Here is a 25,391-nt window from a genome sequence, read left to right as displayed (position 1 = left end):
TGTTAAATGAAACCAAAGGTAATGCGTCATTGTTTAGGAACCTTCCAGAGGCCCTGGTAGAGTGGGAGCAGCATGGTGGTGGTCAAGCACCCTTCCTGGTTGCCTACTGGGCTCACTGGGAACTCCCTCCTTCACATGTGGGCTGCGATCGCTAGATATTTACATTTCTGGGTAATACAATGAAGAGCCAGCACTTATAAACCCCTGAATCAGCTCCCAGGCTGTGTTTTGTACCACGCGTGTTAATCTTACATTTAATCACCCAAACAACCCTGTGTAATAGGTACTGCTATAATCAACACTATTATACAGAGAAAACCCAGGCACAGAGAGGTTAAGGAATCTTAAAAACCTGGCTGCAGAGTATCTGTCCCTAATCACTCTATCACATGGCCCTTCATGTGCCAACTAAACTGCTGTTGGCTTGTAACACACCTACATCCGCCGAGTCCTAAACAATGACATACCTAAAGTCCACTGGTTGGAGTCATTTGGTCTATTTTTTCTAATATTCAGTAATATAAATATATAACAGTATTTTAAAAATATTTGTTATTTATTTGGCTGCATTATTTCTTAGTTGTGGCATGCAGGCTTAATTCCCCGCTGCATGTGGGATCTTAGTTCCCTAACCAGGGCTTGACTCTGTGTCCCCTGCATTGGAAGGCAGATCCTCAACCACTGGACCACCAGGGAAGTCCCCTAACTGTTATTATTTTTAAAGTTAAAGCACGTATCAAGTAAAGTCATTTCGAATACCATATTAGTTTCCTAGGCTGTTGTGACAAAGTACCAAGATCTAATTAAACAACAGAAAGTTATTATCGCATTTCTGGAGGTTGGGAAGTCCAAAAGCAAGGTGTTAGCAGGACCATGTTCCCTCTGAAAGCACTAGGGATGAATCTGCTCCAGGCTTCTCTCTACCTTCTGATAGTTCCTTGCTTTGTGACAACAAGCTCCAACGTTTACCTGCTGCTTTCCTGTGTACACATCTGTCTCTGGGTTCAAGTTTACTGTTTTTATAAGGACACCAGTCCTGTTCGATTGAGGCCCACCCTAATGACCTCAGCTTAACTTGGTCATCCCCAAAGACCCTATTTCCAAATAAAGTGACATCCACAGGTCCTCGGGGTTTGTCTTCAACAAGTCAACAGGTAACACATACCTTGATGTATAGCATTTTGAGAAGTCGAGCTTCATTAATTATTTATAATCTGCCTTTTTCCAGGAAGTTCTGACATGACAAATTGGGTAGTGCAAGAAGACTTTAACAAATATGTAAGGAAATGAAGGTAGAGGGAACACAAGAGTAGGAACAATAAGATGATGCCAGGGGGTAAACTAATGAATGCCTGAGGAGGGGATCACAATTGTGACTGTGAGCTTCCTGGCCACCAGGGCAAAGAAGCATGTATTCGCATAAACAGTAAATATCAGATTACCAGCTGTCCCTGGTACTTGGTTTTTAGCTTGTCCCATTGATTCCTTTAAAGAGGACACTGAGGTGGTGCAATCCTCCTTTTTAACAGATTTGGAGCTCAGTCTTTATCTGATAAATGTGCATGCTCCTACATCAGCCAAACTTGAAGAAAAGAAAGTTGAAAACCATAGTGTTGCACCACCCTCACACTGGAATGGGATGACATTGGAGCCACATGTCACACAGGGATGAGGTTCTAAAGGTCAAAGCAGTACAGGTGCCAAATCTACCCTTGAGATCCCGCCAACAGATAATCAAGTGTAGCATATATGCAGCTCTATCTAGAAAACCCCATACAGACATACTATCTTTCCTTAAGCCCAAGAGAGTCGTTGCTCCTCCAGGGTGGGGACAACCACAGCTTCTTGGCTGAGCCCCAGATGAAGCAGTTGGATATGTTTAGAGCCTGAGTTGTAGAAAAAATGTATTTTTAAGCACTGGCATTATGCTGAGGTCCCTGGGATGTCCATGCCTCCAGAGGCACAGGACCTTGACTCGCTGTAAGGACAGAAGAATCAAACCCATTTACCCTCTTCCAGGAAAAATCTGTACTGCTTAGATGCTTTACTTTCTGTTTGTGGGGGGATGTCTTTTGTGAGGGGCATACAAAATCAGCCTTTTTATGTCTTCTGGTGAACTGAACCTTTTATCACCATGTATTGTCTCTTTTTCACTCTAAAAATGCTTTTGTCTTTAAGTCAACCGGCTTTCTTTTGGTTAGTGTTTATGTGGTGCATCTTTTTTTTTTAATCTTCTATGTGGTGCATCTTTTTTCATCCTCTTATTTTCAAATTTTCTGCATCCTTACACTGGGGTTTATCTCTTGTAAACAACATGTAATTGGTTTTTATTTTTATCCTCTAACAATCTATGTGTTTTAATGGGCACATTTAGTCCATTTACATTTAATGTAATTGCTGATAGATTTGATTTTAAATCTACCATCTTATTGTTTGTTTTTATTTGTTCCGCCTGTTTTATGTTCCTCTTTCCTCTCCTTTCTTGCCCCATTCTGAACTGATTACTTTATATTATCCCTCTTTTTTCTTCTCTATTAGCTTGTTAGTTATACATTCTTTTATTATTCTTTAGTCATTACCAGAGATTGCAACATGCATTCTTGACTTATTAGCGTCTCCTTTAAATTAGCAAGTTTACTGCTTCTCATTCAGTGGAGATCTTACAAGTCTAACTCCATTTACCCCTCTCCAAAATTAAATGCTATTATTGTCATGCATTTTAACTCTCTGTAAATATTAAACCTCACCAGACATCATCATTATTATTACTGTTGTTGTTGCAATAGTCAATCATAATTTGGGTTTGCTTCTATTGTTAACCTTTCTGTGCCATTCACTCTTGGCTATTTCTGGGTCACCCTGACTCTCAGACTGTAGCCCCAAGTCTGTCACCAGATCTGTTCAGTTTCTCAGCTTTGCAGCAGCTCTTAGAATCAGCAGCACCTTGAGGGGAAGCACTGCCCAGGTGCTGAGTTCACCTCTCTGGGTTTCTCATCTCCTGCCTGTAACCCTTCATAGTCTTATTCACTCTCCATGCCTTCAAACAGATTTCTCTTTATAAACAGATTTTCATAATACTATTTGGTCCAGGTTTTCTGGTTGTGCTCCAGGCATGGGTTGGTCTGGATTAGCTAGCTGGCTAACCATTACCATAAGAGTAACCTATGGCCTGCACTGCACTCTTAAAGGAGTTATTTCTCTCCTTGCCCCTTTATCTTTGGCCAAAGTCATAAAATTGAATTTGTGTCAATTAAATGTACATATGAGGCAACTCCACGAGAGTTTAATTCCTCTCTATCACTATAATTATCCCTGGTTCTAATGAAAAGGCCTCATGTCTTGGATTACTTTGGTCTCGATCAAATAGCCTTCCAGGAAAGGACCTGTTGTCTTGTTGCAGGTGAAAGAACATTAGTCTTTAATGTAGAAAGTTTACTGTCCAAGGTGTCAGAGTGCTTTAGGGAAGTGATATATCTGAACCACTTTTCCCAGACAAGCTGCCAACATAGAAATAAAGTAACACCCCTCAGCACGAGTGAATTAGAAGACCCTGACAGCCCTGCAGTTAGCATTGCTGTCAAGAAGACCTGCCGCAGAAAGACCATTCTGCCAAAGTCCAGCATCTCATAACACATGTCAGTGTTCACTATTAACAGCAAGGGTCAGAAATCCAAACCAGCTGAAGCAACAAAGGAAAATGTATTGCTCACAGATCTGAAAAGTCTGGGACTATAGTTTGGCTTCAGGCATGGTGGGATCCAGGTGTTCAGATGATGCTATCACCAGGAAGGTGTTTCTTCATCACTTAGCTCTACCCTTCTCTAATCCAGTGCATCTCAGACTTGAACATGCATCAGAATTATTTGCTAAATAAGCCAATTAACACCCCATTTTGGGACCCTGCCCCAGTTTCTAATTCAGTGCATCTAGGATGGAACATAAGTGTTTTAATTCTTAGTAAGTTCCAGGTGATACTGATTTTACTGCTCCAGGGACCACACTTTGGGAACCACATCTATAGTCTCAGGCATGGCCCAGAGATGGTCCCTCGTGGCTCCTCTTCCTAATAGTCCCAGCAGAGTCCAAAAACCAGCTCTTCCCTGAACTGATCTCTAAACTCCACAGTCAGGGAGAGGCACTTATTTTCTTGTGGGCCCAGGCAGGGCCAGGAGTGGGGGTAGATGCAGTTGCCTCCAAACCATGTGGACTGAGAAGCTGGGGAAGAGGTAGTTCCCTGAAGGAAAACGTGGATGCCATGAAGGTCACTGTCTCTGGAGCCTGAAAGCAACTGCTGCTCATTTCATATAAAAATTAACCACACAGGACATTTTGCTACAAATTCTTCAGAGGCCAGGTATGAAGCAAAGGACTGTAATATGCAAGAGGAAAGAGTAGAAGTTGCTTAGTCAGTGATGAGGAGATGGGGGCTGACACGTTCCTTGAACATCATTAAAAATCATGTGCATTCCTGAGCTCATGGAGAGACAGCAGCGGAAAGATGAGTGTTAAGGGCTGCAGAGAGCATCTGCCCCTAGAGGCCCCCAAACAAGCTTTAGAGAGGAGACAAGCACAGGCTTTGACAAGCCAGGTGTATCAGCTCTCTCTTGCTGCCTCACAATCCCCTCCATGCTGTAGTGGCTGCAAGCAACAATGCTTTTTATTATTGCTGTGGGTGGACTGGCTGGTTCCATAGTGAGCTAGTGGGCTGGGTGGTCTCACGTGGCCTCACTCACCGCGTCTGGCAGGCCCCCTGGCCCGAGGACCTCAGCTGGGACAATTTGTCTCTGCTCCGTGTGGTCTCATTATCCAGCACCTGGGGGTCTCTAGGCAGCCAGAGAGGACACACCTCAGCGTGTAAGTGCTTTTTAAAGGCTCTGCTCAGTCATGACTGCGAAGGACCTGTTGGCCAAAGGAAGTCACCAGGCCAAGCCTAGCTAGAGAAATAGGCTCCAGCTACCTCTTGATGGGGGCTTCCCAAGTGGTGCTAGTGGTAAAGAACCCGCCTGCCAACGCAGGAGACCTAAGAGACCCAGGTTTGATCCCTGGGTCTGGAAGATCCCCTGGAGGAGGACATGGCAAACCACTCCAGTATTCTTGCCTGGAGAATCCCCATGGACAGAGGAGCCTGGCAAGCTACAGTCCGTAGGGTTGTAGAGTCAGACATGACTGAAGCAACTGAGCAAGCACTCACCTCTTTATGGAGGGTGTGGCAGTGTCACAGCATGACATGACATGTTGCATGTGGGAGTCATTTGTGGTCATTTGTCGCGGTCTCCTGCACCATAGGAAGCAGGTAACCGGATGAGGCTGTGTGTGCATGCTCAGTGAGTCAGGTTAAAATGCACAGAGGCTCTGGAGCACTCAGATGTCTGCGATCCTCCCAGCAGGCAGCCTCCATCCCCCTCCTGGTTGGATTTCAGAGGGAGTGTGGGCAGCTCAAGATAGAAAGGGACTAAGTCAGCCATTTCCCTAGACCTTTCACCATTCACATCACACAGTTGCCAGGCTGACAGGCACGTGACCACCGCTGTGGAAACTGGAGGGCCGATGCCCTGCCTACAGGGGTCGCCGCTCCCCACCTCATAGCTGCCATGTAGGCATGCCAGTGAGGGCTGTCAGATCACATGACTTTTCAAGAGAGGCCAGGAATCCCGATTTTCAGGTGGATTTCCTCTTTTTTTAAAATTTATTTTAACTTAACATCTGTTTCCAATTACAAAAGTCACTCAACACAATCTACAGGCTTGCCTCAGCCATTGGGCTTTGGGTCTATGAGCTCTACACTAGACCTCTGTTATTCTCAAATGTAATGTTTGCCATTTCATTGGATTCCCAGCTGACCTCAAAGACCCCTTGCCTGTGGGAAGAGGTCATTTTGCTACGACTCTGAATCGTTGAGTCACAGCCAGCGGGTGGGGAGAAGCCGCCTGGCTGGAGAGCCGACCGGACAGCCCGTGTCCTCACATCTTCTTTGTGACATGTGCTGCATTCACGGTAAATCTCCTGAGTTGATAACGCTCTTTTGTTTCCAGAGATGAAAGCCAAGTTCTAGCGAAGCGAGGAGAAAGTGCAGTTCACAGAAGAGGGGTAGTTTTCACCCAGAAAAGAGCAGCATTGGGATAAATTTAAATGTACCATTTGGCTTTCGCTGGTGGCACTGATCTATTGTGTGAATAAATCCACTGTTCTCCACAGCTGTGATGAGAATAAATCCACCCTCACGTGGGGCTCAGGCCGGTGCAGAAACAGCTCACCCAAGCGAGCAAGGGGAACTTCCAATGGAGTCAAAAGGCGGCACCCTTGTGTGCAGTGAGGAAATGCAGTCTACACAGCCCAGGAGCGGGGGTGTGAATCAGGAGGACGCGGGCACTGTGTACACGTTTCTGGGCAGCCATGGGTGGGGAGAACTCTGGCGCTGTGGCATTGACCTTCACCGGAAGAAAGGCTGATTTAATTTTTAAAAGCATCTTTTTAGCATAATATGACTCAAAGGGCACAGGCAGGACCCAACAACCATGTTGCCGCAGGAGCATTCCCTTCCAAATGAAAGACACTCAGGGCAGAAGGGTTTGTGCAGATAAAACTGGACCCTGCATGAAGAAAAAGTCTTCCTGATTATCCTTTCCCAAGAAGAGACAAGTGTAAGGTTACAGATAATTATCTTAGATGCCCCGCTCCACCCCAGCCCCAGGTCACTGAGATGTAAGAGGAGGAGGCTTTTGCCCATGTGGTGGTGGTGGTTGACTTGCTCAGTTGTACCCAACTCTTGCAACCTCTTACACTGCAGCCCACCAGGCTCCTCTGTCCAAGGAATTTTCCAGGCAAGGACACTGGAGAGGGTTGCCATTTCCTACTCCAGGGTATCTTCCCAATCCAGGGATCGAACCCGGGTCTCCCACATTGCAGACAGATTCTTTACCTTCTGAACCACCTGGGAAGTCCCATGTAGTGATAGTAAAAAGGCATGGGCCATCACGTAGTGGCTCTTTTTTTGACTGAGTTTGTAAGTGTTCTAAGCAGGAAGTGCAGAAGGAACTTACGGGAGAATGGATACATGTGTTATGTATGGCTCAGTCCCTTTGATGTCCACCCGAAATTATCACAGCACTGTTCATTGGCTGCATGTGTGTGTGTTCAGTTGCTCAGTCATGTCTGACTCTTTGCAGACCCATGGACGGTAGCCTGGCAGGTTCTTCTGCCCATGGAATTTTCCAGGCAAGCATACTGGAGTAGGCTGCCATTTCCTATTCCATCATTGGCTATACTTCAATACAAAATAAAAAGTTTAATAAGAAAAAGTCACAAACATCCAAAAAAAAAAAGAAGGAACTTATGAATCTCCCAGGTTCTCCTTATCCTTGTGCTGCCAGAATCTCACACTGACACTGGGCTTTGTACCGCTAGATCAGAGTCTTGATGTGTTTATTTAACTGTACACAAGCTCTTCAGCCCTTATTTATGGGGTCTTCTCTAGGATCTGAAGGGACCTTGAATTTCTCAGCTCTGCTTTATTGCAGAGGGTGGAGGGAATAATATGTTTTAATGACATTCTCAGATACTGAGATTGACAAGGTTCAGAGTTGAAATTATTTTCCATCCATTCATAGCGCTGGGAACCAGGGGGTAGCATTAAACAGGTAGGCGTGGCCTCTTGGAGTAGCAGAAGACCTCTAAGGCTTAGGTGGCCTCGGGGTCCCTTGAGAGCCCAGCTGAGATCTCTCCACCCCTGCTGCCCACCAGACTTCCCCTCGCTCCCCCAGTCCAGCCCCTGTGCCATTCCTCAGTGTGCCAAACCCCGCCCACCAGAGGGCCTTGGCACCTGCTGCCCCCTTGACCTGGAAGAGCCTCCCCATCTGGGTATTCACAAGGCTCACCACTTTCAGGTCTCCGCTCAGATGTCACCTTTCCTGACTGAGGGTCTGAAATAGTTTCCTTCCCTTCCTGTCATCTCCGGCTGTGACCCTGCTTGATTTAATTCCCAGAACGCGTCACCTACTGTCAGAGTGTCCTGTGTACTGATCCATGTCTGTCTCTGCCCCGTGACTAGGAGGTCTGTGAGGATGGGATGTGCCTGTTCACCCACGTCTGTACCCGCCCCCTCCCAACCCAGACCAGCGTCTCATCTCACTGTGTAGTGACAGTCGAGAGCCTGTGGCATTAATGCCTGTGTCTTGCGGGGAACCCATTTCTGCTTCAGCTCCCCTTGGGGTGAGGGTGCACTGATGCTTCAGGATTCCTCAGTTCCAGCTCCAGAGGAGCCCACGGCCATGCCTTCCTTTCACCCTCTTTTCCATCCCCCAGCTGCTTCAGGGACTTGCGTGAGGAAGAGCCCAGTGGCCTCACCACACCCCTGGGCCCACCGTGTTTCCATAGCAATGAGAGTCCCCACCTTCATCAGCTTGTTAAACCAGCTCCTTCCAGCTCTCACATGCTCATCCCTCAAGGGGCAGAGCAGGCCGAGTAGCTGATAAGAAAGGAAAACAGTTAAAGCAGCCTTGACGAGGGAGACCGGAATCCCCAGGTCACGTTGCCAGCAGTGCTTACCGTCTGTCCCCAGGAGCGGCACTGGAGCCACGGCAAGAGTCCGTAAGAGTCAGAGAATGACCCACCGCCGTTATCACCCAGGCCAGCCTGCCACCCAAAGGCCCACACAGGTTCCTTTGGGTGCCCTTGACTTTCCTGGGGGAGTAGCTTGGACTTGCCACGGCCTGTATCAGACCAGCCCTTGAGTTCTGTTGGCTTTCATGTTTCCTAAAAACTGGAGTACTTTATGAACAAATACAGTTTAGGGTTCAGTTCAGTTGCTCAGTCGTGTCCAACTCTGCGACCCCACGGACTGCAGCACACCAGGCTTCCCTGTCCATCACTAACTCCCGGAGCTTGCTCAAACTCATGTCCATCGAGTTGGTGATACCATCCAACCATCTCATTTCATATAAATTTCAGATTCTAGCTTTTCTTTGGAAAAAAAAAAATTGGCAACACTAGAAGCACAGCACTGTCTATCTGGTAGGTGTTGGCTGGAGCTGGGCAGTGGCTCAGCTGTTCCTCTCCCATTTCCCCCATTCCCTCCTTCTTCCCCCACCCCCCCAAATTCAGTCTCAGTCACTCAGAGTGCCTGCCTCAGTCCCCGGACATGCACCTTCAAAGCCCCTCTACTGGATGCCTGGTAGAAATTGGTGTCCCTTCCTTTTAGCTTAGCTTTTCCATCAGCCCAATGGCAACCCACTCCAGTATTCTTGCCTGGAGAATCCCATGGACAGAGGAGCCTGGTGGGCTACAGTCCATGGGGTCACAAAAGAGTCAGGCATGACTGGACAAGCATGCACGTGCCACACCCTTTCCATCATCCCAGTATCTGGCTATCCTGGAAGCCACCCCAGTAGAGCTGCTGTGTGTATCTTTCCCTCTCCAGCCAAAGCCGTTCTTGATGTTGCTACTTGAACTTTCATTTAGATGCAAAATCTAACAGAACATAGCAGGAGGGTAAAGGGCTCCAGCTGAATCTTTGATAATCATGGGTGCCTATTTACTGAGGTCATGGGGATTGAAGGCTGCTGGTTTTTAACAAGTCTTTGCACCAGGCCAGATATATGTATATATATAGTTCATATAGTCAAAATATGGTTTTTCCAGTAGTCATGTACTGATGTGAGAGTTGGCCCATAAAGAAGACTGAGCACCAAAGAATTGATGCTTTTGAACTGTGGTGCTGGAGAAGACTCTTGAGAGTCCCTTCGACAGCAAGGAGATCAAACCAGTCAATCCTAAGGGAAATCAATCCTGAAGATCCATTGGAAGGACTGATGCTGAAGCTGAAGCTCCAATCCTTTGGCCACCTGATACAAAGAGCCAACTCATTGGAAAAGACCCTGAGGCTGGGGAAGATTGAAGGCAGAAGGAGAAGGGGACGACAGAGGGATGAGATGGTTGGATGGCATCACCGACTCAATGCACCTGAGTTTGAGCAAACTCTGCGAGATGTTGAAGGACCAGGAAGCCTGGTGTGCTGCAGTTCATGGGGTCGCAAAGAATCAGACACAACTTAGCGACAGAACAACAACAAAACCCCAGAGAATTCATACATGTTAATTCCCAGTTATTTGCTTATAGGCCAACGTTAATGTCAATCCTTGATACTATTGTTTGTTTCTTTGTGGATTTTTTTTTGGGGGGGGGGCTGCACTGAGTCTTCGTTTCTGCCCACTAGTCTCGGGAAGCAGGAGCTACTCTTCATTGCAGTGCACGAGCTTCACTTAGTGCGGTGGCTTCCCCTGTTGCAGAGCATGGGCTCTAGGGCACGCAGGCTCAGTAGTTGTGGTACACGGGCTTAGTTACTCCTTGGTGTGTGGGATCTTCCCAGATCAGGGGGTCCAACCCGTGTTCCCTGCATTGGCAGGTGGAATCTTAACCACCAGGCCACCAGGGAGGTCTGGAGACTATTGTTAAGTGGTGCCATCCAGTTGCCTATGTTGAATTCACATCTCCAGCCCAGACCACCCTCCCAAACTTCACACTCATGTGCGTGTACAGGACGACTGGACAGCTCCACCCTGATGCCAATCACATCTCTTGGTTCCAAGCTGCCCTTGCTCTTCTCTTCCAAACCTGCTCCTCCCACAGCCCTCCCCAGCTCAACCAAGAGCAACTCCATCATCCACTTCCTCAGACCAAAGTCTTGGAGTCATCCTTGACCCTTCTCTTTCTGTACCTACCACATCTACTCTGGCCGGAAATCCTGTTGGCTACATCTGTAACATACATGCAGAAACCGACCACACTCTGTGTCCCACCTCCACTGCACAGCTGCGGGAGCCTGGCCTCTCCGCTTTCCCTTCATCTCCCTTCATTCTGGTCTCCACTCAGCACCTAAGTCAGATCAGGTCCCCTGCTCTAGAGCCTTCTGTGACTCCTCAGTTCTCTCGGAGTTATGACCTTACAGTGTCCTCCAAGGCCCTGTGTGACCTGTCCTTCCCACCCCTTCTCAGGTCTCTCACTTCGCACTGGTGTGTGGACCACACTTCCCCAGTGCTCAGCGAGGCCCGTCTTCCCATCCTGTACTTTCCATCTCTGTTACCCTGCTCTGCTTTTATTGTTTTTCCATATCATCTCCTGACATGGAACACCCTAGACTATTTATTGTTTCTCCAGCGATTGCCTCTCTCCTCAAGGGTGAGAATCTTGGTCTGTCTGGTCACTGCTGTGTCCCCAGTACTAACAACAGAGCCTGGTAGAGTGGTACTCAATATATATTTGCCTAGAGGATGAAATTCAGTAGGTTAAAGCCTCTTTAAACATCCCAATGGCAACATTTTGAGCAGTTCTGTTTTTAAATAGAGATTTTTTTTAAAAAAACAGAGAAAGAATCCAAATATTGATTGAGATGTTATCATAAGACACCCCCCATGTTCATTGCCTGACCTAGGCAATAGTCAGTTAATGGCCAATTTCATCTGTGACCCCACCCATTCTCCACCTGATTATTAAGCAAATTCAAGTCATCATGTTTATCTGTAGATATTTTAGAATGCTTTTTGGCTTTTTAACAGCTGCATAGTATTCCACTGGGTGAATAAACCACCCAGGGATAGTATCTACGTGTCAGGGCTTCCCTGGTGGCTCAGTGGTAAAGAACCCGCTTGGCGGGAGACTTGGGTTTGATCCCTGGGTCAGGAAGACCCCCTTGAGGAGGAAATGGCAACCCATTCCAGTATTCCTGCCTGGGAAATCCCATGGACAGAGGAGCCTGGAAGGCTACAGTCCATGGGGTCGCAAAAGAGTCATTCACAACTTAGTGACTAAACAAGAACAACAGAACATACCATAATGTTTTTTTTTTCAACCAGTCTTATTGGGTACTTTTTGCATATCACTTTATAAAGTCAATGTTCCACTCATTAGAACTTCTCCCATCAACTTCAGTTTTGCAATACTTTTTTTTCTTCAACTGAAGAGTAATTTCTTTGTAATTCTTGTTACCCATGCAAAAACAAAATAAAATAAAGCACAACGATTCCCAACCACCCATTCTTCTCCACAATATTAGGGATTATTCTTTATAGGCACTTTGCTAGAAAGCTAATTTTTTAACTTTTTATTTTGATTTTAGATGTAAATGTAAAGGCAAACGGCAAGGACAGTACAACCAACACCCCCATTCCTCCAGGTTCACCACTTGCTAACATTTTGCTGTGGTTGCTTTATATTTGCTTTCTCTGTGTGTATTTTTAAATGATTTGAGATTAAATTGTAGACAGCGTCCCCCTTTACCCTGAACACTGCAGTATGTATCTCCTAAGAACAGGGGCATTCATCTTCCATTGCTACAGTGCACTTACATGTGACATTCAGAATATTTAGCATTAATACAATACTTTTATCCAAGCCACAGACTCTACTTGGATTTCTCCACTCACTACAATTATGTTCTTTAGTGCGATGTCTGCCCACCCAGGATCCACCCCCAGGATCGCTATTGCATTCAGCTGCCATGTCTGCCCCATCCCCTTTCATCCGGAGCATCTCTCCAGGCTATCTTTGTCTTTCTTGACCTTGACATTTTTGGAGAGTACAGGCCAGTTGTTTTATAGAATGTTCTTCAATTGAGTCTAATCGATTTGGAACAGCCCTCCCAGAATGCAGTCTTAAAGCAGAACCCCCGGCTTTCCGCCCCCAGGACCTGGAAGCCGCCGAGAGAGACCCCTATCCGCAACCCGGAAACCCGTGCACGAGGCAGAGGACCGAGAGGAAGATGCCTCGGCCGTGCTCAGAGCCATCCAGGTGGAGAACGAGGCCCTGCAGAGGGCGATCCTCAGCAGAAAGGCCGAGCCTCCCGCCAGCCCACCGCAGGTGTGTTCCCTGCAGCAGGAAAGGATGGAGGAGGACTCTGGCTACTCAGGGACCAGGTGGTGTCTGAGCTGTGCTTGCCAAGAGCACGTGGTGAGGAGAGAGAGCCCTGGGGGCACCCCTGACCTCAGACCAATCAGCGCATCCACTGCCTGTTGCTCCCCATTTCCTCCCCCTCCTTTCCATCTTTTGTATCCTAAGCCTAAGTTGGATGCTAATATGCCTCCAATCCTTGCTGGTTTCCCTGCAAACCCTGAACACCTTAAGCCAGGGTTGTAGACTGGTGGGTCAGAGCAAGAATGGAGACAACAGCCATCTCTGGCTTCTCTGGAAAGACCCCCTTCCCCAGAGCATGAGCTCTTCTGGCCTCAGCAGTCCTCACCACTCCCTGAAGCCCTGCCCCTGGTCTGCTTCACCTGCTCAGGAAACCCCCCCACCCCCGGCCCTACAGGAGTTTAAGTTGGTGCCTGCAGCCTTGGCATTTGAGCAGCAAACAGGAAGATGGATGATGGGGTGGAGTTGGGGGGGGGGGCTCGGGAATCCCTTGGTGTCCACATCCTTCCTCAGAATCATGTTCCCCGACTCACCTGTTGAAACCCTTTGCTTTAACTTGTCCTGCTTAATGCTCACCGTAGTCCTGAGACAGGCAGGACTGGTTTCATGACCCTGTTTTCTAGATATGGCTGACGGCACCCAGGAATAAGAGGGGCTTTCTTGTGGCATGTCTATCTATGGAAGTGGCTGAGGTCTGTCTGCCTACAAGCCTAGAGCCCCGTCCACACCATCAGTTGCTCCCCAGGCCCTGTCTCCGCCTACTCTTTGGGGCGATCATCAAGCATCATCTGTTGTCTGTTTTCCTGGTGCTCAACCCTATGCCCCTGACATTCATGTCTGTGATTGCAAGACAGTCTTTGTCTCTGTCGGTGAAGGGGGTACAGTGGGTGGCTTTATTCTGACCTCAGATCATGTGATTCCATCATTCCAGGACACAGAGGGATCACGAGCAAAGTCATGGACCAGTCTACTCAAGGAGGAGACCCCTGAGGTCAGTGAAGTCCTCAGAGGAACAACAGAGCGCCATGCCCAACAGCACCCGACAGTCTCGAGAGGGCCTCCCCGCCATGGCCCCAGCATGCCCTCACTGTGCTTCCTCAGCACGCCGGCATTCTGCCCATCTCCCAGCTCGGGAGACCCAGGCTGGAGCGCGTTGCCCATGATTATGAGTGGAAGCCAGAACCCACCCAGGCCTGCTGACTCCCAGTCCCTTGTTAGGTTTCTATTTTTTTCACAAGATAATACAAAAGCAGATCTTAGTATCCTAGATAAATATATATCTATATCTACCTAGTTGGATTAGGCCAATCTCAGCAAAGGTGGCCCCAGGAAATATGGATGTGAGTTAATAAAACAGCTGGGAATGTCTTTGCTAGAATATGCCCAAGGCTATGCCATGTCCTCAGAATACAGAGGTGGCCGAATCAGACCAGATTAGCCCCTGGCCTCAGGGAGCTTGCAGACAACATTCCAATTAAGCCATCCATAACCTGGTGACTTCAGAGAGAGATGACAATAAAAGGTGCTAATGGTGAGAGTGACAGACTATGGGATGGTGGCTGCCTCCCACAGGGTGGTCCGAGGAGGCTCCTTGGAGGGCATCCCGTCTAGGCTGAGCCCTGTCTATTAAGGAGTCAGCTGGCAAGGGAATAGCATTCCATGTGGAAGGAACAGGGGGAAAGCTTTGAAGTGGGAATGAGCCTAGCCTAATCCAGGAGGGGAGGAACTCGTGGAGGAGAAGAAGGCAGGGGAAGTGCGGGTGGGCAGTGGGGAATTGGAGAGAGAGCTCATGAAATAGAGTGCTAGGCAGGGCAGCACCCCAGAGCAACACTATGGTTTTCTTTTTGCAACCCTCCTGCTTTTTCTATTATTTCCTGGTCCTCTGAAACCGTTGCCAGTCAATATTTCTGACAGGTTTGCCACACTGCCTACCCTGTGGTCCAGGATTTCTGGATGACCTGACCCCTGATTCACAGAGCTTCCAATGACTACAATTACTTGCAGATAGAGACCAAAGCACATTTTTAGTTCAGATGATAAATGAAAAAGAAGGGGAAAAGGCTTGAAGGATTGAAAATCAAAGGGTCTAATGTTACTGGAATTCTCCACAGAGTCCCATTACTTTGTAGCAAACAGCACAGAGGTTCACTGGAGGTGGGCAAAGGTTTTGATGAGAGAGAAATTTTTCAATAGCTCATTGAAGCTGATCGTTCCCTGGGACTTCCCAGATCATAAGAAATGGAGACCCCGTCTTTTGCCAAAGATCGTGTGAGGGTTTTCTAGAAATCTAATCAGCCCCGGGCAGTTGCTGTCACCCTCATTCCAGCTCCCAGTTACCTGCAACGGGGCTGCTGATCTGCGAAGCGTGTCCTTTTGACCATGGCTCTGCTGTGGCTTGGGCCAGGAGGGTCGCCTCAGACATCTATCTCATGAGCTTTTGCATCCTCCCTCAGCTGCCTCCCATCACCACAGCGACCGGCACGCAGGAGCCAGCCAGGGCAGCAGGGGGAGCCAGAGCCGTCAGTGAAGCCATCGACAGAATCAGCCTTTTGGGGAGCAGGTACTTATCTAAGCGGCTTCAAAACGAAAACAAGCAGCCCATTGTCATGCAGCCATGAGAATCTTATTAATGGAGGTTTTTTTTTTTTTTTTTTGCATTTCCTATATGATTCCAGACCACTTAAAGTTGGTTGCTCAGACTGCATCCCCCCTCCCCCTCCCCCTCCCTTCAGCCCAGAAGCATGAAATTGACTTGATTGCTTTTAGACCGGTCTCTTGGCTTGTTCGGTTTGGTTCAGCCAGTGTAAAACTTCAATCTTCTCAGAGGTTTCCAGGGAAGCAGCCCACACGGCAGGCAGTGACCCGAAGCAGTGCCCTTTGAACCTTCTTTTCTCTATTCAGAGTTTGTTCAAACTCCGCTTTCTATTCCCTTCACACGTAGCTTCAGTGATTGGCACTGTCAGGTTTTATTATCAAAATAAAGGTTTTCCTCTAGTCTTCAGGCAACATCGATCTTCAGAAAGATGCACCAGCCCAAGCCAACAGTTTCAAGCACGCACTCGTACCCCGCCACACTCCCCGGGCCGCCGTGGAGAGTGGGCGCATGGTAGGCTGTGCAGTGCTGGTGCTGAGGGGCGAGAGCCCCTGGAATCCAGCCTGCATGGTGGTCGCTAAGCTGAGGCTCTGGCCTGGTGCTGCATCAGCCCTGAAAGATGGGTGCTTTTTCTTTGCACGAAGGAGGAGTTTCCTGGCCAAGCTGTGTACTCTCCAGATCTGTGTCCGCCCAGAGGGAGTTTATCTTTGATAATTTCTAGAAAAATTCTGGATAGCTTAAAGGCACTTCTAGCCATTCCTCCAGGAGTCTGCAGACCCCAGATTAGAAACCACGCTGTGTACCCCTGTGACCATAAATCAGAACTTGAGGTTTCCTCCAGGAGCGAAAGGGCTGAGCCATGAGGATGTATCACATCAGATACAGTTTTGTTTACAAGCGCTTCTTTCCAAATGCTTCTTTCTTTGTCCTCAAGATCCTTTGTGCTTCAGAGTCTTGGGGATTCTCAGCCTTTAACAGCACAAGTGGGGTGTGTTTGCAGACGACCCTCTTCTGGGTTTGAAATGCTGTGTCCTCAGAAACTAGAGGTGCTGAGCAGGTCAGGAATTGGCCAACTTTTTCAGTAAAGGAGGGGAGGGCAGGTTGGGCTAAGGGAACCAAAGTTGCCTAGACAAGAAGTCATGAAAGTGTTAGTCTCTCAGTCGTGTCCAACTCTTGGCGACCCCATGGGCTGTAGCCCAACAGGCTCCTCTGTCCATGGAATTCTCCAGACAAGAATACTGCAGTGGGTAGCCATTCCCTTCTCCAGGGGATCTTCTCGACCCAGGAGTTGAACCCAGATCTCCTGCATTGCAGGCAGATTCTTTACCATCTGAGCTACCAGGGAAGCCCCTTTCATTAAAGGGCTAGATAGCAAATGCTTTAGGCTTTCCACTTTTTGTTTTGTCTTAATAACCGTTTAATACCATAAAACCATTCTTAGCTTTCAGGCCACATAGAAACAGGCTGTGGGCTGCATTTGATCTGCAGGCTGTACTGTGTGGACCCCTGCTCTAGACTCTTGGGGCTGTACTGCATCTTTGTTGTGGCACACAGTGTTTCTCTAGTTACAGAACATGGGCTTAGTTGCCCTGCTAAGGGCATCTTAGTGAGATCTTGTTTCCCTGACCAGGGATCGAACCGGAGTCCCCTGTATTGGAAGGTGGATGCTTAACCACTGGATGACCAGGGACATCTCCCCACCTAGACTTGTACAGGTTAAAAGTTTGTTTAAGGAGATCAGCTGGCTCTGGCCCCAGGCAGTTTGTCTTACTTGGCCCTTCTTTCGGGGCTAATTGTACAGTTGTTTATAAAAGGAGAAAACCAGCCCATGTGCACCTTTGATCTGTCTGCTGGGTGTGAGTATTTTCTTCTCAAATTGTTACTTCTCTCTGAAATGGAAAATTAAGCATGGTACCCTTAATGGGAATGCTGACTATTGTGTATCATTTATTACTACTTGTTTGCTAAAACAAAAATCACATTTCAGACAACAGCAGAAGCTTCTGAAAGTCCTCCAGGCCATTGAAAGTGACTCTGCCCATCTCAGCCAGGTTGTTTCACCCACAGAGGAGCAAGTTCTGGACCCAGAGGTGAGAACCTTGACTTACAACGCTTTCCCAGGGCATTCTCAACTTGCCTGAAGGCTGAGGGAAGAAGGGCCCCTCAGGACGATCATTTCTATTTGGTGGGAACTGCTCTGACAGCAGTAAACTTAGCATCTTCCTGCCCAGGTCTCCATCCCCCCTCCTGTCTCCCCCAGCACTCAGACATCCATGTAACGAAGCACAGAGTTTCAGCGGACAGAAGTCTGTCCACCCAGGAGGAACTATAAGTAGCCTGTCTATAGAAAAATATCCAACATCACTGATAATCAAGAAATAAAAATTAGGGCAACGTTAACATTCCATTGATATCTGAGTTAAATTATTTTTGATGATAACCTCTAGCACTGGCAAGGTTACAGTAAAACTGACCATCTTACTCTGCTGGCAGCAATAGAAATATGAGTGGAAAGCTTTTGAAAAGCAGAAAGGACAGACTTAGGAAGAGCCCTAGAAATATTTATGTCTTCCAGCCTGACAATCCTACTTCTTTACCCTAAAGAAACCACTCAACAGAAATTAAAAAATATATAGGCCCCATAATGTCTATTCCAAAAGTATTGACAGTAGGAGAAAGTGAGAGGAAAAAAACACAGAAATAACATATATGTCTCACAATAATACAGTTAATCAGCAAAGCATGATATATGGGCACAATGCAGTTATGTAAAAGGATGGACATTTCATTATGGAGGTTATGCAGATAGAAAATGTTAAGGACATAAAATTAACCGCAAAAGGTAATGTTCATCTTCATGGAGTCCAATATTATTATAGCAAGTGGGCAAAGATATGGCTGTCTGAGTGGTTCGATGGAGCCGAGACATGAAGAGTGAAAGGGCAAGATGGCACCAGGATGAAGGAATAACGGGTGATGCTTTTCTCTTTTTGGTCAAATGGTTTTGTGTCTAACACATCTTCTCCCCACTTCCTATACCCAAGCCTTTCTTATAACTGTTTGGTACAGCAGTCACTCACCTTGTGATTGGCCTATGGAGACTTAACAGAAAGTCCTCCCAAAGGCACACGTAAAGCTCATATGACATCAGAAGGAGCCCTACTTCAACCTAGACTGGAGTTCTGGCTTGGAGTCTTTACCATCATTTAGAGGTCGTGTGACCCTAGACAAGCCTCTTAAGCTGTCTAGTCCTGGGAGTTGATGGCTGTCAAACTGGGTAAATAATCCACAGCCTGAGGGACCACTGTGTGGCTGCAACAGGAAAGGTCTCTGAGGGCAAGTGGCTTGGTGCCTGGCACCAAGGCAAGGGGGAACCAGGAAATATGCCTTCTAGAAAAATCTACAGAAAGCAAAGCTTTATTCTCCCTGTATGGCGTAGTTGCTTTCTTAGCAATGAAGATCCTAAGTGTGGTGAAACCTCAGTCACATTAAAAAGAACCTAGATGGGACTTCCCTGCTGATACATTGGGTAAGAATCCACCTGCCAATGCAGGGGACATGGGTTTGATCCCCAGTCGGGGAAGATTCTGCATCTGAGGAGCAACAAAGCCCAAGTGCCGAAAATACTGAGCCAGTGGCCTAGAGCCTGAGAGCCACAACTACTGAATCCGAGTACTGCAACTACTGAAGCCCTCGTGCCCAAAGCCTGTGCTCCCAAATAAGAGAAGCCACCTCAGTGAGAAGCCCGTGCAATGCAATAAAGAGTAGCTCCTGCTCATTGCAACTAGAGAAAGCCTGCACCCAGCAACGAAGGCCTAGGACAACCAAAAATTAATTGATTAAAAAAAGGAGCCTAGATGGATCAAGTCTCCTTATATTATAGGAGACAAGAAACCCAGGGCAAACTGACTTACACAACAAAGAGAAGAAAAATGAGAGATTTCTTTGTAGTGAATGCCATAGTTGGGATCAGGTAGGGCTTGATCCAGAAGCTTACACTGTGTCTCCACCATGTCAGCTGAATCTCTCTGAGCCCCATCCCCACCTTAGGGCCCAGTCCCAGCTCTGCTCCCTCCCTGTGATCTCTCAATGGCCAGTGATTCCCACTTCTCCCCATTATACCCTGAGACACCACAGTCAGGAGAACTGAGCAGTTTCTCTACACACAGATCTGAGACTAGGTCACATGCCCATCACTGAGCCACTCCCTCCAGGTGGCCCAGGCGTCAGAACACACTGATCGACTGGACCAGTTCAGCTCCTCCTCAGGGTAGGAAAGCATCCATCTCCTTGTATCTCACGGCTCAGAAAAGAGAAGGGGCAACTTTGACAAAAGAAAAGCAGGCGGTCTTGGTGAAGGGGGGACAGTGATACTAGGGTCCAGAAGCTTCCCGGCCAGTGTTTGCCTCATACCCCTCCCTCCTAAATCGAGCAGGACTAGCCATCATGTTGCAGCACTGACAACTTGTGACACTTCCTTAGTTAACAGACCCTTCAGCTTCTTCATTTAGAAAGGCTGCTGAGGGAATTCACACATTTTAGATTGCGCTGGGTGTGAGATCCAGCAGCCCCTCCCAGTGGCAACTCGCCTCCCATCTGGCCTCCTCCTGACAGCCAGCAGCCACAGTGACCAGCGCCACTTCTTCACACCTCCCACGGGGCTCGCCTGGCAGCGGAACACGCCTCCCAAGCACAAGTTCATTAACCTCCCGATCCTCACGCCTTGAGCTAAGCCAGTGGAGTTTTATCACCTTCCTGCCAGCCTGGGACTCAGGCCCAAGGCAACAGAGGGCTTGGCCCTGGCTCCACATGGGCCCGTGGCAGAGAAGGAGGAAGCCGTGGGGTCTGCTAATAAAAACAGGCCCTACGTTCCCTCCGGGAGCGGGGAGCTGACCTCCCTCCCTCCACATCCCCAGCCCATTGCCTGGCAATCAAGGCTTATCCAAACGCACGCTGAGAGCACTAGCACGTCTCGCTGGCTATTAATTAAAAAAATAAGTAGGGAACAGTTGCTGTTCATTTGCTCAGCTTCCTGCTCACAGGACCGTCGCAGATTACAGTGCTAATTAAGAGAGGGCATGTGCGTGCGGGAAAGGCACCATTTTCTGAGCGGCTGATCCGTGGCGACCAGCCCTGCGGTCGGGGCAACAAGGGGCTTCAGGAAGCCATTCCGCGGTGTGGCCATTGATTGATGGTGTTCACGCCCTCCCAGACCAGACAGCTTGCCCGCGAAGGAGGTGGGCATTAAAATCAATGGAGGAGAGAGATGGGCGGAAATGGCCACTTACAGAGTGCACACAGGCTGGGACTGCTGACCGGGCCTTCTCGGACTGTACACACGTGCTTAGTCACTCAGTCATGTCCATCTCTTTGCGACTCTTTGGACTGTAGCCCACCAGGCTCCTCTGTCCATGGGATTTTTCAGGCAAGAATCCTGGAGTGGGATGCCATGCCCTCCTCCAGGGGATCTTCCCAACCCAGGGGTCGAACCCGGATCTCCTGTGTCTCCTGCATTGCAGGCTGATTCTTTACCCACTGAGCCACGCGTGTATCCCGCTTAATCTCCGGGATAGGATTGTCAGATTGATGGTGTCATCTCCTGGTTCCCCCCATCCAGGCAGAGGGATGTCAACTGACCTGTCCAGCATCCTGTGTTATCTCCTGCAGTGGTCCCCAGCCTTTTTGGCACCAGGGATCGACTTCGTGAAAGACAATTTTTCCACGGACCAGGGGTGAGGGGATGGTTTCGGGATGATTCAAGCATATTACATTTATTGTGTGCTTTTTTTTTTTTTTTCTAATCTATAATGCTGCTGCTGATCTGACAGGTGGTACCAGTCCTCGCCCCAGAAGTTGGGGACCCCTGATCTACTGTATTACCTAGGCTGTCTGCTAGGCTGCCGCAACCACATGCCATAGTCTGGGGGGCTTAAACAATTGAGACTTCTTTTCTCACCAATCCAAGAGCAAGGTATTGGCAGGCAGGGTTTCTTCTGAGGCCTGTCCTTGGCTTGCACATGGCCACCTTCTCATTGTGTCCCCACATGGCCTTTTCTCTGTGCCTGCCCATCCCTGGTGTCTCTCTTGGTGTCCAAATGTCCTCTTCTTGGAAGGACGTCAGTCAAAATGGATTAGTCCCACCCTAACAGCTTCACTGTGTCTTAATTGCCTCTTTCTAGGCTCTATCCCCTTCTGAGCAATTAGGGTTTGGGCTTCAGTATCTGAATTTGCAGGGGGGTGGGGGCGACACAATTTAGTCCCTAGTGAAGTGAAAGTTGCTCAGTCGTGTCTGACTTTTTTCAACCCCATGGACTATATAGTCCATGCAATTCTCCAGGCCAGATATCTGCCCAGTTCAGCAGAAGTTGTGACATGCCAACAGGACATGAACCCTTGGTGAGAAAAGTGCATATTCAGGAAGAATCTGATGCCTTTAAACATTTTTTAAATTTTATTTTATTATTATTTATTTTATTTATTTTTGGCTGTGCTGAGTCTTCCTTGCTGCGCCCAGGCTTTCTCTAACTGCGGTGAGTGGGGGCTATTCTCCAGTTGCGGTGTGTGGTGATTTCTCTTGTTGCAGAGCACGGGCTCAGTAGTTGGGGTGCACAGGTTTAGTTGCAACGTATGTGGGATCCTCCTAGACCAGTGATCAAACCTGTGTCCCCTGCATTGGCAGGTGGATTCTTAACCACTGGACCACGAGGGATGTCCCTTTAAACATTTTTTGTTATTTGTGGATTCGTACAGAAAATACTACGTGCCAGGGTTCACTGATAACTTTTTTTTTTTTTTGGCCATACTGAATGGCTTGTGGGATCTTAGTTCCTTGACTAAGGAACTAAGGATGGAATGCGGGCCCCAGCAGGGAAAGAACAGAGTCCTAACCACTGGACTGCCAGGGAATCCCCACGGTAACTATGTTTTAAATGCCTTACAAATATGAACTCATTAAATCTCCATGGTAACCATCTGTAATGGGTGCTTCTCTTATCCTCATTGTACAGATGGGGAAACTGAGGCACTGAGAGCCTAAATACCTTGTCATTTCGCGGTCGAGCTGGAGTCCACCTGTCCTGTTTTCATCCTGTGTCATTACCTTTCTTCTTGTTAAGGACAAATCCGGACCGAAAGCAGAAGAGATCAAAGATGCCATCTACGTAACCATGGAAATCCTGTCCAACTGGGGCAACGCGTCGTGGGTGGGCCTCACGGAAGTTGAGTTCTTCGACCTGAATAACACAAAGCTCTACATGTCACCCCATGACGTGGATATCCGGAACGCAGACATGCCGGGGGACCTGGGCCACTTGGTCAACAGGAACTTAGCTGTAAGTGGACGCGATCCTGAGTGAGCCTTGGCCTCGTGCTTTAATGCATTTTTTTCTGTCCAGGATAAGTCCATGGTGAGGGTGTGGTGCGGGCGGGGGAAGGATGTTGTGATTGTCTCAGCCATTCATTTGGGCAGAGTGGGGAGGAGCCTGGGAATAAGGTACAGGCAGAGCCTCCAAACGGTACCCACCCCCCCCACGCCCTGAGCACTTTTCCAGATTCCTGCTCAGTGGGGGTTTCTTTGGGGGTTTGGGGGACAAAGAGGAGCCAATTCACCCCCTTTATCTACCTTTGTGTTTTACCACAGTCATCACCACCAAACATGGGACCTGGGGAGGGGGAGTGTCACTGAGGCCCTTGTTCTGTAGACAAAAAAACTGAGACTTGGACAAGGGCATTGTCTTGGTCAAGGTCACAGAGCTGGAAGGCGCAGGAGGGCAAATGCACACCCTGCAGCCTGGCCCAGGGCCCACATACCCACTCCGGGCACAGAGAACGCACCTAGGAAACACGGAACGTTGCTTTCTTTCAAACATTGGAAAGTTAAAGACAGAAAAGTTCTGACATTTTCCCTTCCTGCCACTTGCAAGCTGGACACAGGAGACTGAGCTAAGCTGAGCAGACTGCCCAACACCGACGTCCGTACTGTACTCTGTGCTTCAGCGTCCATCACCTTGACCTCTGGGGGGGCCTGGGACACAGGACCAGAGGTTGCCTCTGGGTCATGGAACGGGCCAAACAAGGGACAGGGGTGATAGGAAGGCTTTCTCTTGGATGCTTTTTTGTACCTTTTAAATTTCCTGCCCTGTACACATATTTTCTATTCCAAAGAACAAATGATTAGTTATTTTCAAACATTTTATGTATTTATTTATTTTGGGCTGTGCTGAGTCTTCGTTGCTGCGCTCAGGCTTTCTCTAGTTGTGGCCAGTGAGGCCACTCTTGGTTGCTGGACATGGACTTCTCTCTGCGGTGGCTTCCCTTGTTGCAGACTGCAGGCTCTAGGCACTTGGGCTTCAGTAGTTGCGGCGCATGGGCTCCAGAGCGCGGCCTCAGTAGTTGTGGTACATGGGGTTACTTAGCCCCATGGGATGTGCGATCCTCCCAGACCAGGAATTAAACCCGTGCCCACTGCATCAGCAGGCAAATTCTTATCCACTGTGCCACCAGGGAGGTCCAAATTATTAATTTTTTAAAAAGAATTGAAAATGAAAACAGTTGCCACAGTTGTAGTTCTTGCCTTGTGCCAGGCACAGTACTGAGTATGTCGTATGTATAATCTTATTTAAACATAACAGTGCACAGACCCAAGAAGCAGAAAGGCCTGGCCCTAAGCTTAATCACTTACTGCTTCATGACCACCAGCAGCTCATCTAACATCTACTTTGGTTTTCTCATCTGTGAAATGGGGATCATAGTGGCACTTACCTTGATACAATATTGTAAGGATCAAATGTAAATATAAAGAACTTGGCACCACGCCTCTGAAAGAGCTCTGAAACACCAGCTATTGCTGTTTTCATTGTTACCAGTCGTAGTAGTAGTAATACAGTGAGTGCTAAGTCGCTTCAGTTTTGTCTGACTCTTTGCAATGCCATGGACTGTAACCTGCCAGGCTCCTCTGTCCATGGGATTCTCCAGGCAAGAATACTGGAGTGGGTCGCCATGCCCTCCTCCAGAGGATCTTCCTGACCCATGGGAAGAGAAGAGAACCCATGTCTCTTTTTTTCTCCTGCATTGGCAGGCGAGTTCTTTACCACTAATGCCGCCTCTGTGAAGCAAAGATTATTCCCATTTAAAGAAAAAGAAGCCAGAAAGGAGGGCTTTGAAATCCCCAGTTCTAGATATCCAGGTTCTGGTCTTGACTCTGTGGCCTTGGGCATCTTACCTGCCTTCTCTGAGAGTCAGTTTTTTTCCTCCTCCTGTAGAATGGGAGTGGGACGCCTGGATAATCCGTGTGATTCTTATTTTGCCAGCAAGAGAAACTGAGTCTGGCTCGCTTTAGCAAATTTTTGAAAAGAAGTGTGTTGCAAGCCTTTTGAGTAGCTGGCGTATTCACTGAGACTCAGGCCAGAATCAGACAGGCCCCGTGGGAAACTTGGGGATTCTGGGTAACAGCCGGGGATGCCTGAACACAGGAAGTTTGGTCATTTTTTTGGTGGGAGGCTGCCGTGTTTGTTGGTTGATTGGTTCCTTAAATGGTTTGTCGGTTTGTCTTTCTGCTGGGGATATCCAGTCCCAGGAGACGAAAGCTGATGGACCAACCTGGCTAGGAGGCCCAGGGACCTTGGTGCCAGTTCCACTAAGATGCCCCAGTGGGGCAGGGAGGATATCCTCCCTGAAGAAATTCATGGCTGTTACTGAAAGAAAGGCAGTGTAGATGTGAGATAGCCAGGAAACACCGCCTGTCCCCAGGGCTGGACCGAGCGGTGTCTGAGCCCTCTTAAAGATCAGCAGCTATGTGACCTTGAAGGAAACAGGTTCACCCCGTGGGTCACAGCCACTTGGATGCTCTGGCCTTGCATTCCCTGCTCTTCCTGCTTCAAGTCTGTGGACTCCCGTGTGT

General features: G+C 48.2%; 1 protein-coding gene across 8 annotated transcripts in view; it reads left to right on the top strand.

Moving 5' to 3' along the window:
• Positions 1-25,391, top strand: part of KATNIP (katanin interacting protein) — a 231,238-nt gene that overhangs the window by 122,928 nt on the left and 82,919 nt on the right. For all 8 annotated transcript variants that reach the window (XM_081553378.1, XM_081553377.1, XM_081553381.1 and 5 more), the window contains 5 exons: positions 12,677-12,849; positions 13,832-13,891; positions 15,354-15,460; positions 17,481-17,583; positions 22,609-22,824. In XM_081553378.1, coding sequence (XP_081409504.1) covers positions 12,677-12,849; positions 13,832-13,891; positions 15,354-15,460; positions 17,481-17,583; positions 22,609-22,824 — 659 coding nt within the window. The remainder of the gene's footprint in view (positions 1-12,676; positions 12,850-13,831; positions 13,892-15,353; positions 15,461-17,480; positions 17,584-22,608; positions 22,825-25,391) is intronic.

The sequence above is a fragment of the Giraffa tippelskirchi genome, chromosome 13, assembly GCF_054371585.1.
Source record: "Giraffa tippelskirchi isolate mGirTip1 chromosome 13, T2T-mGirTip1v1.2.pri, whole genome shotgun sequence".
Taxonomy (NCBI): Eukaryota; Metazoa; Chordata; class Mammalia; order Artiodactyla; family Giraffidae; genus Giraffa; species Giraffa tippelskirchi.
This window is presented reverse-complemented; position numbering and strand designations above follow the sequence as displayed.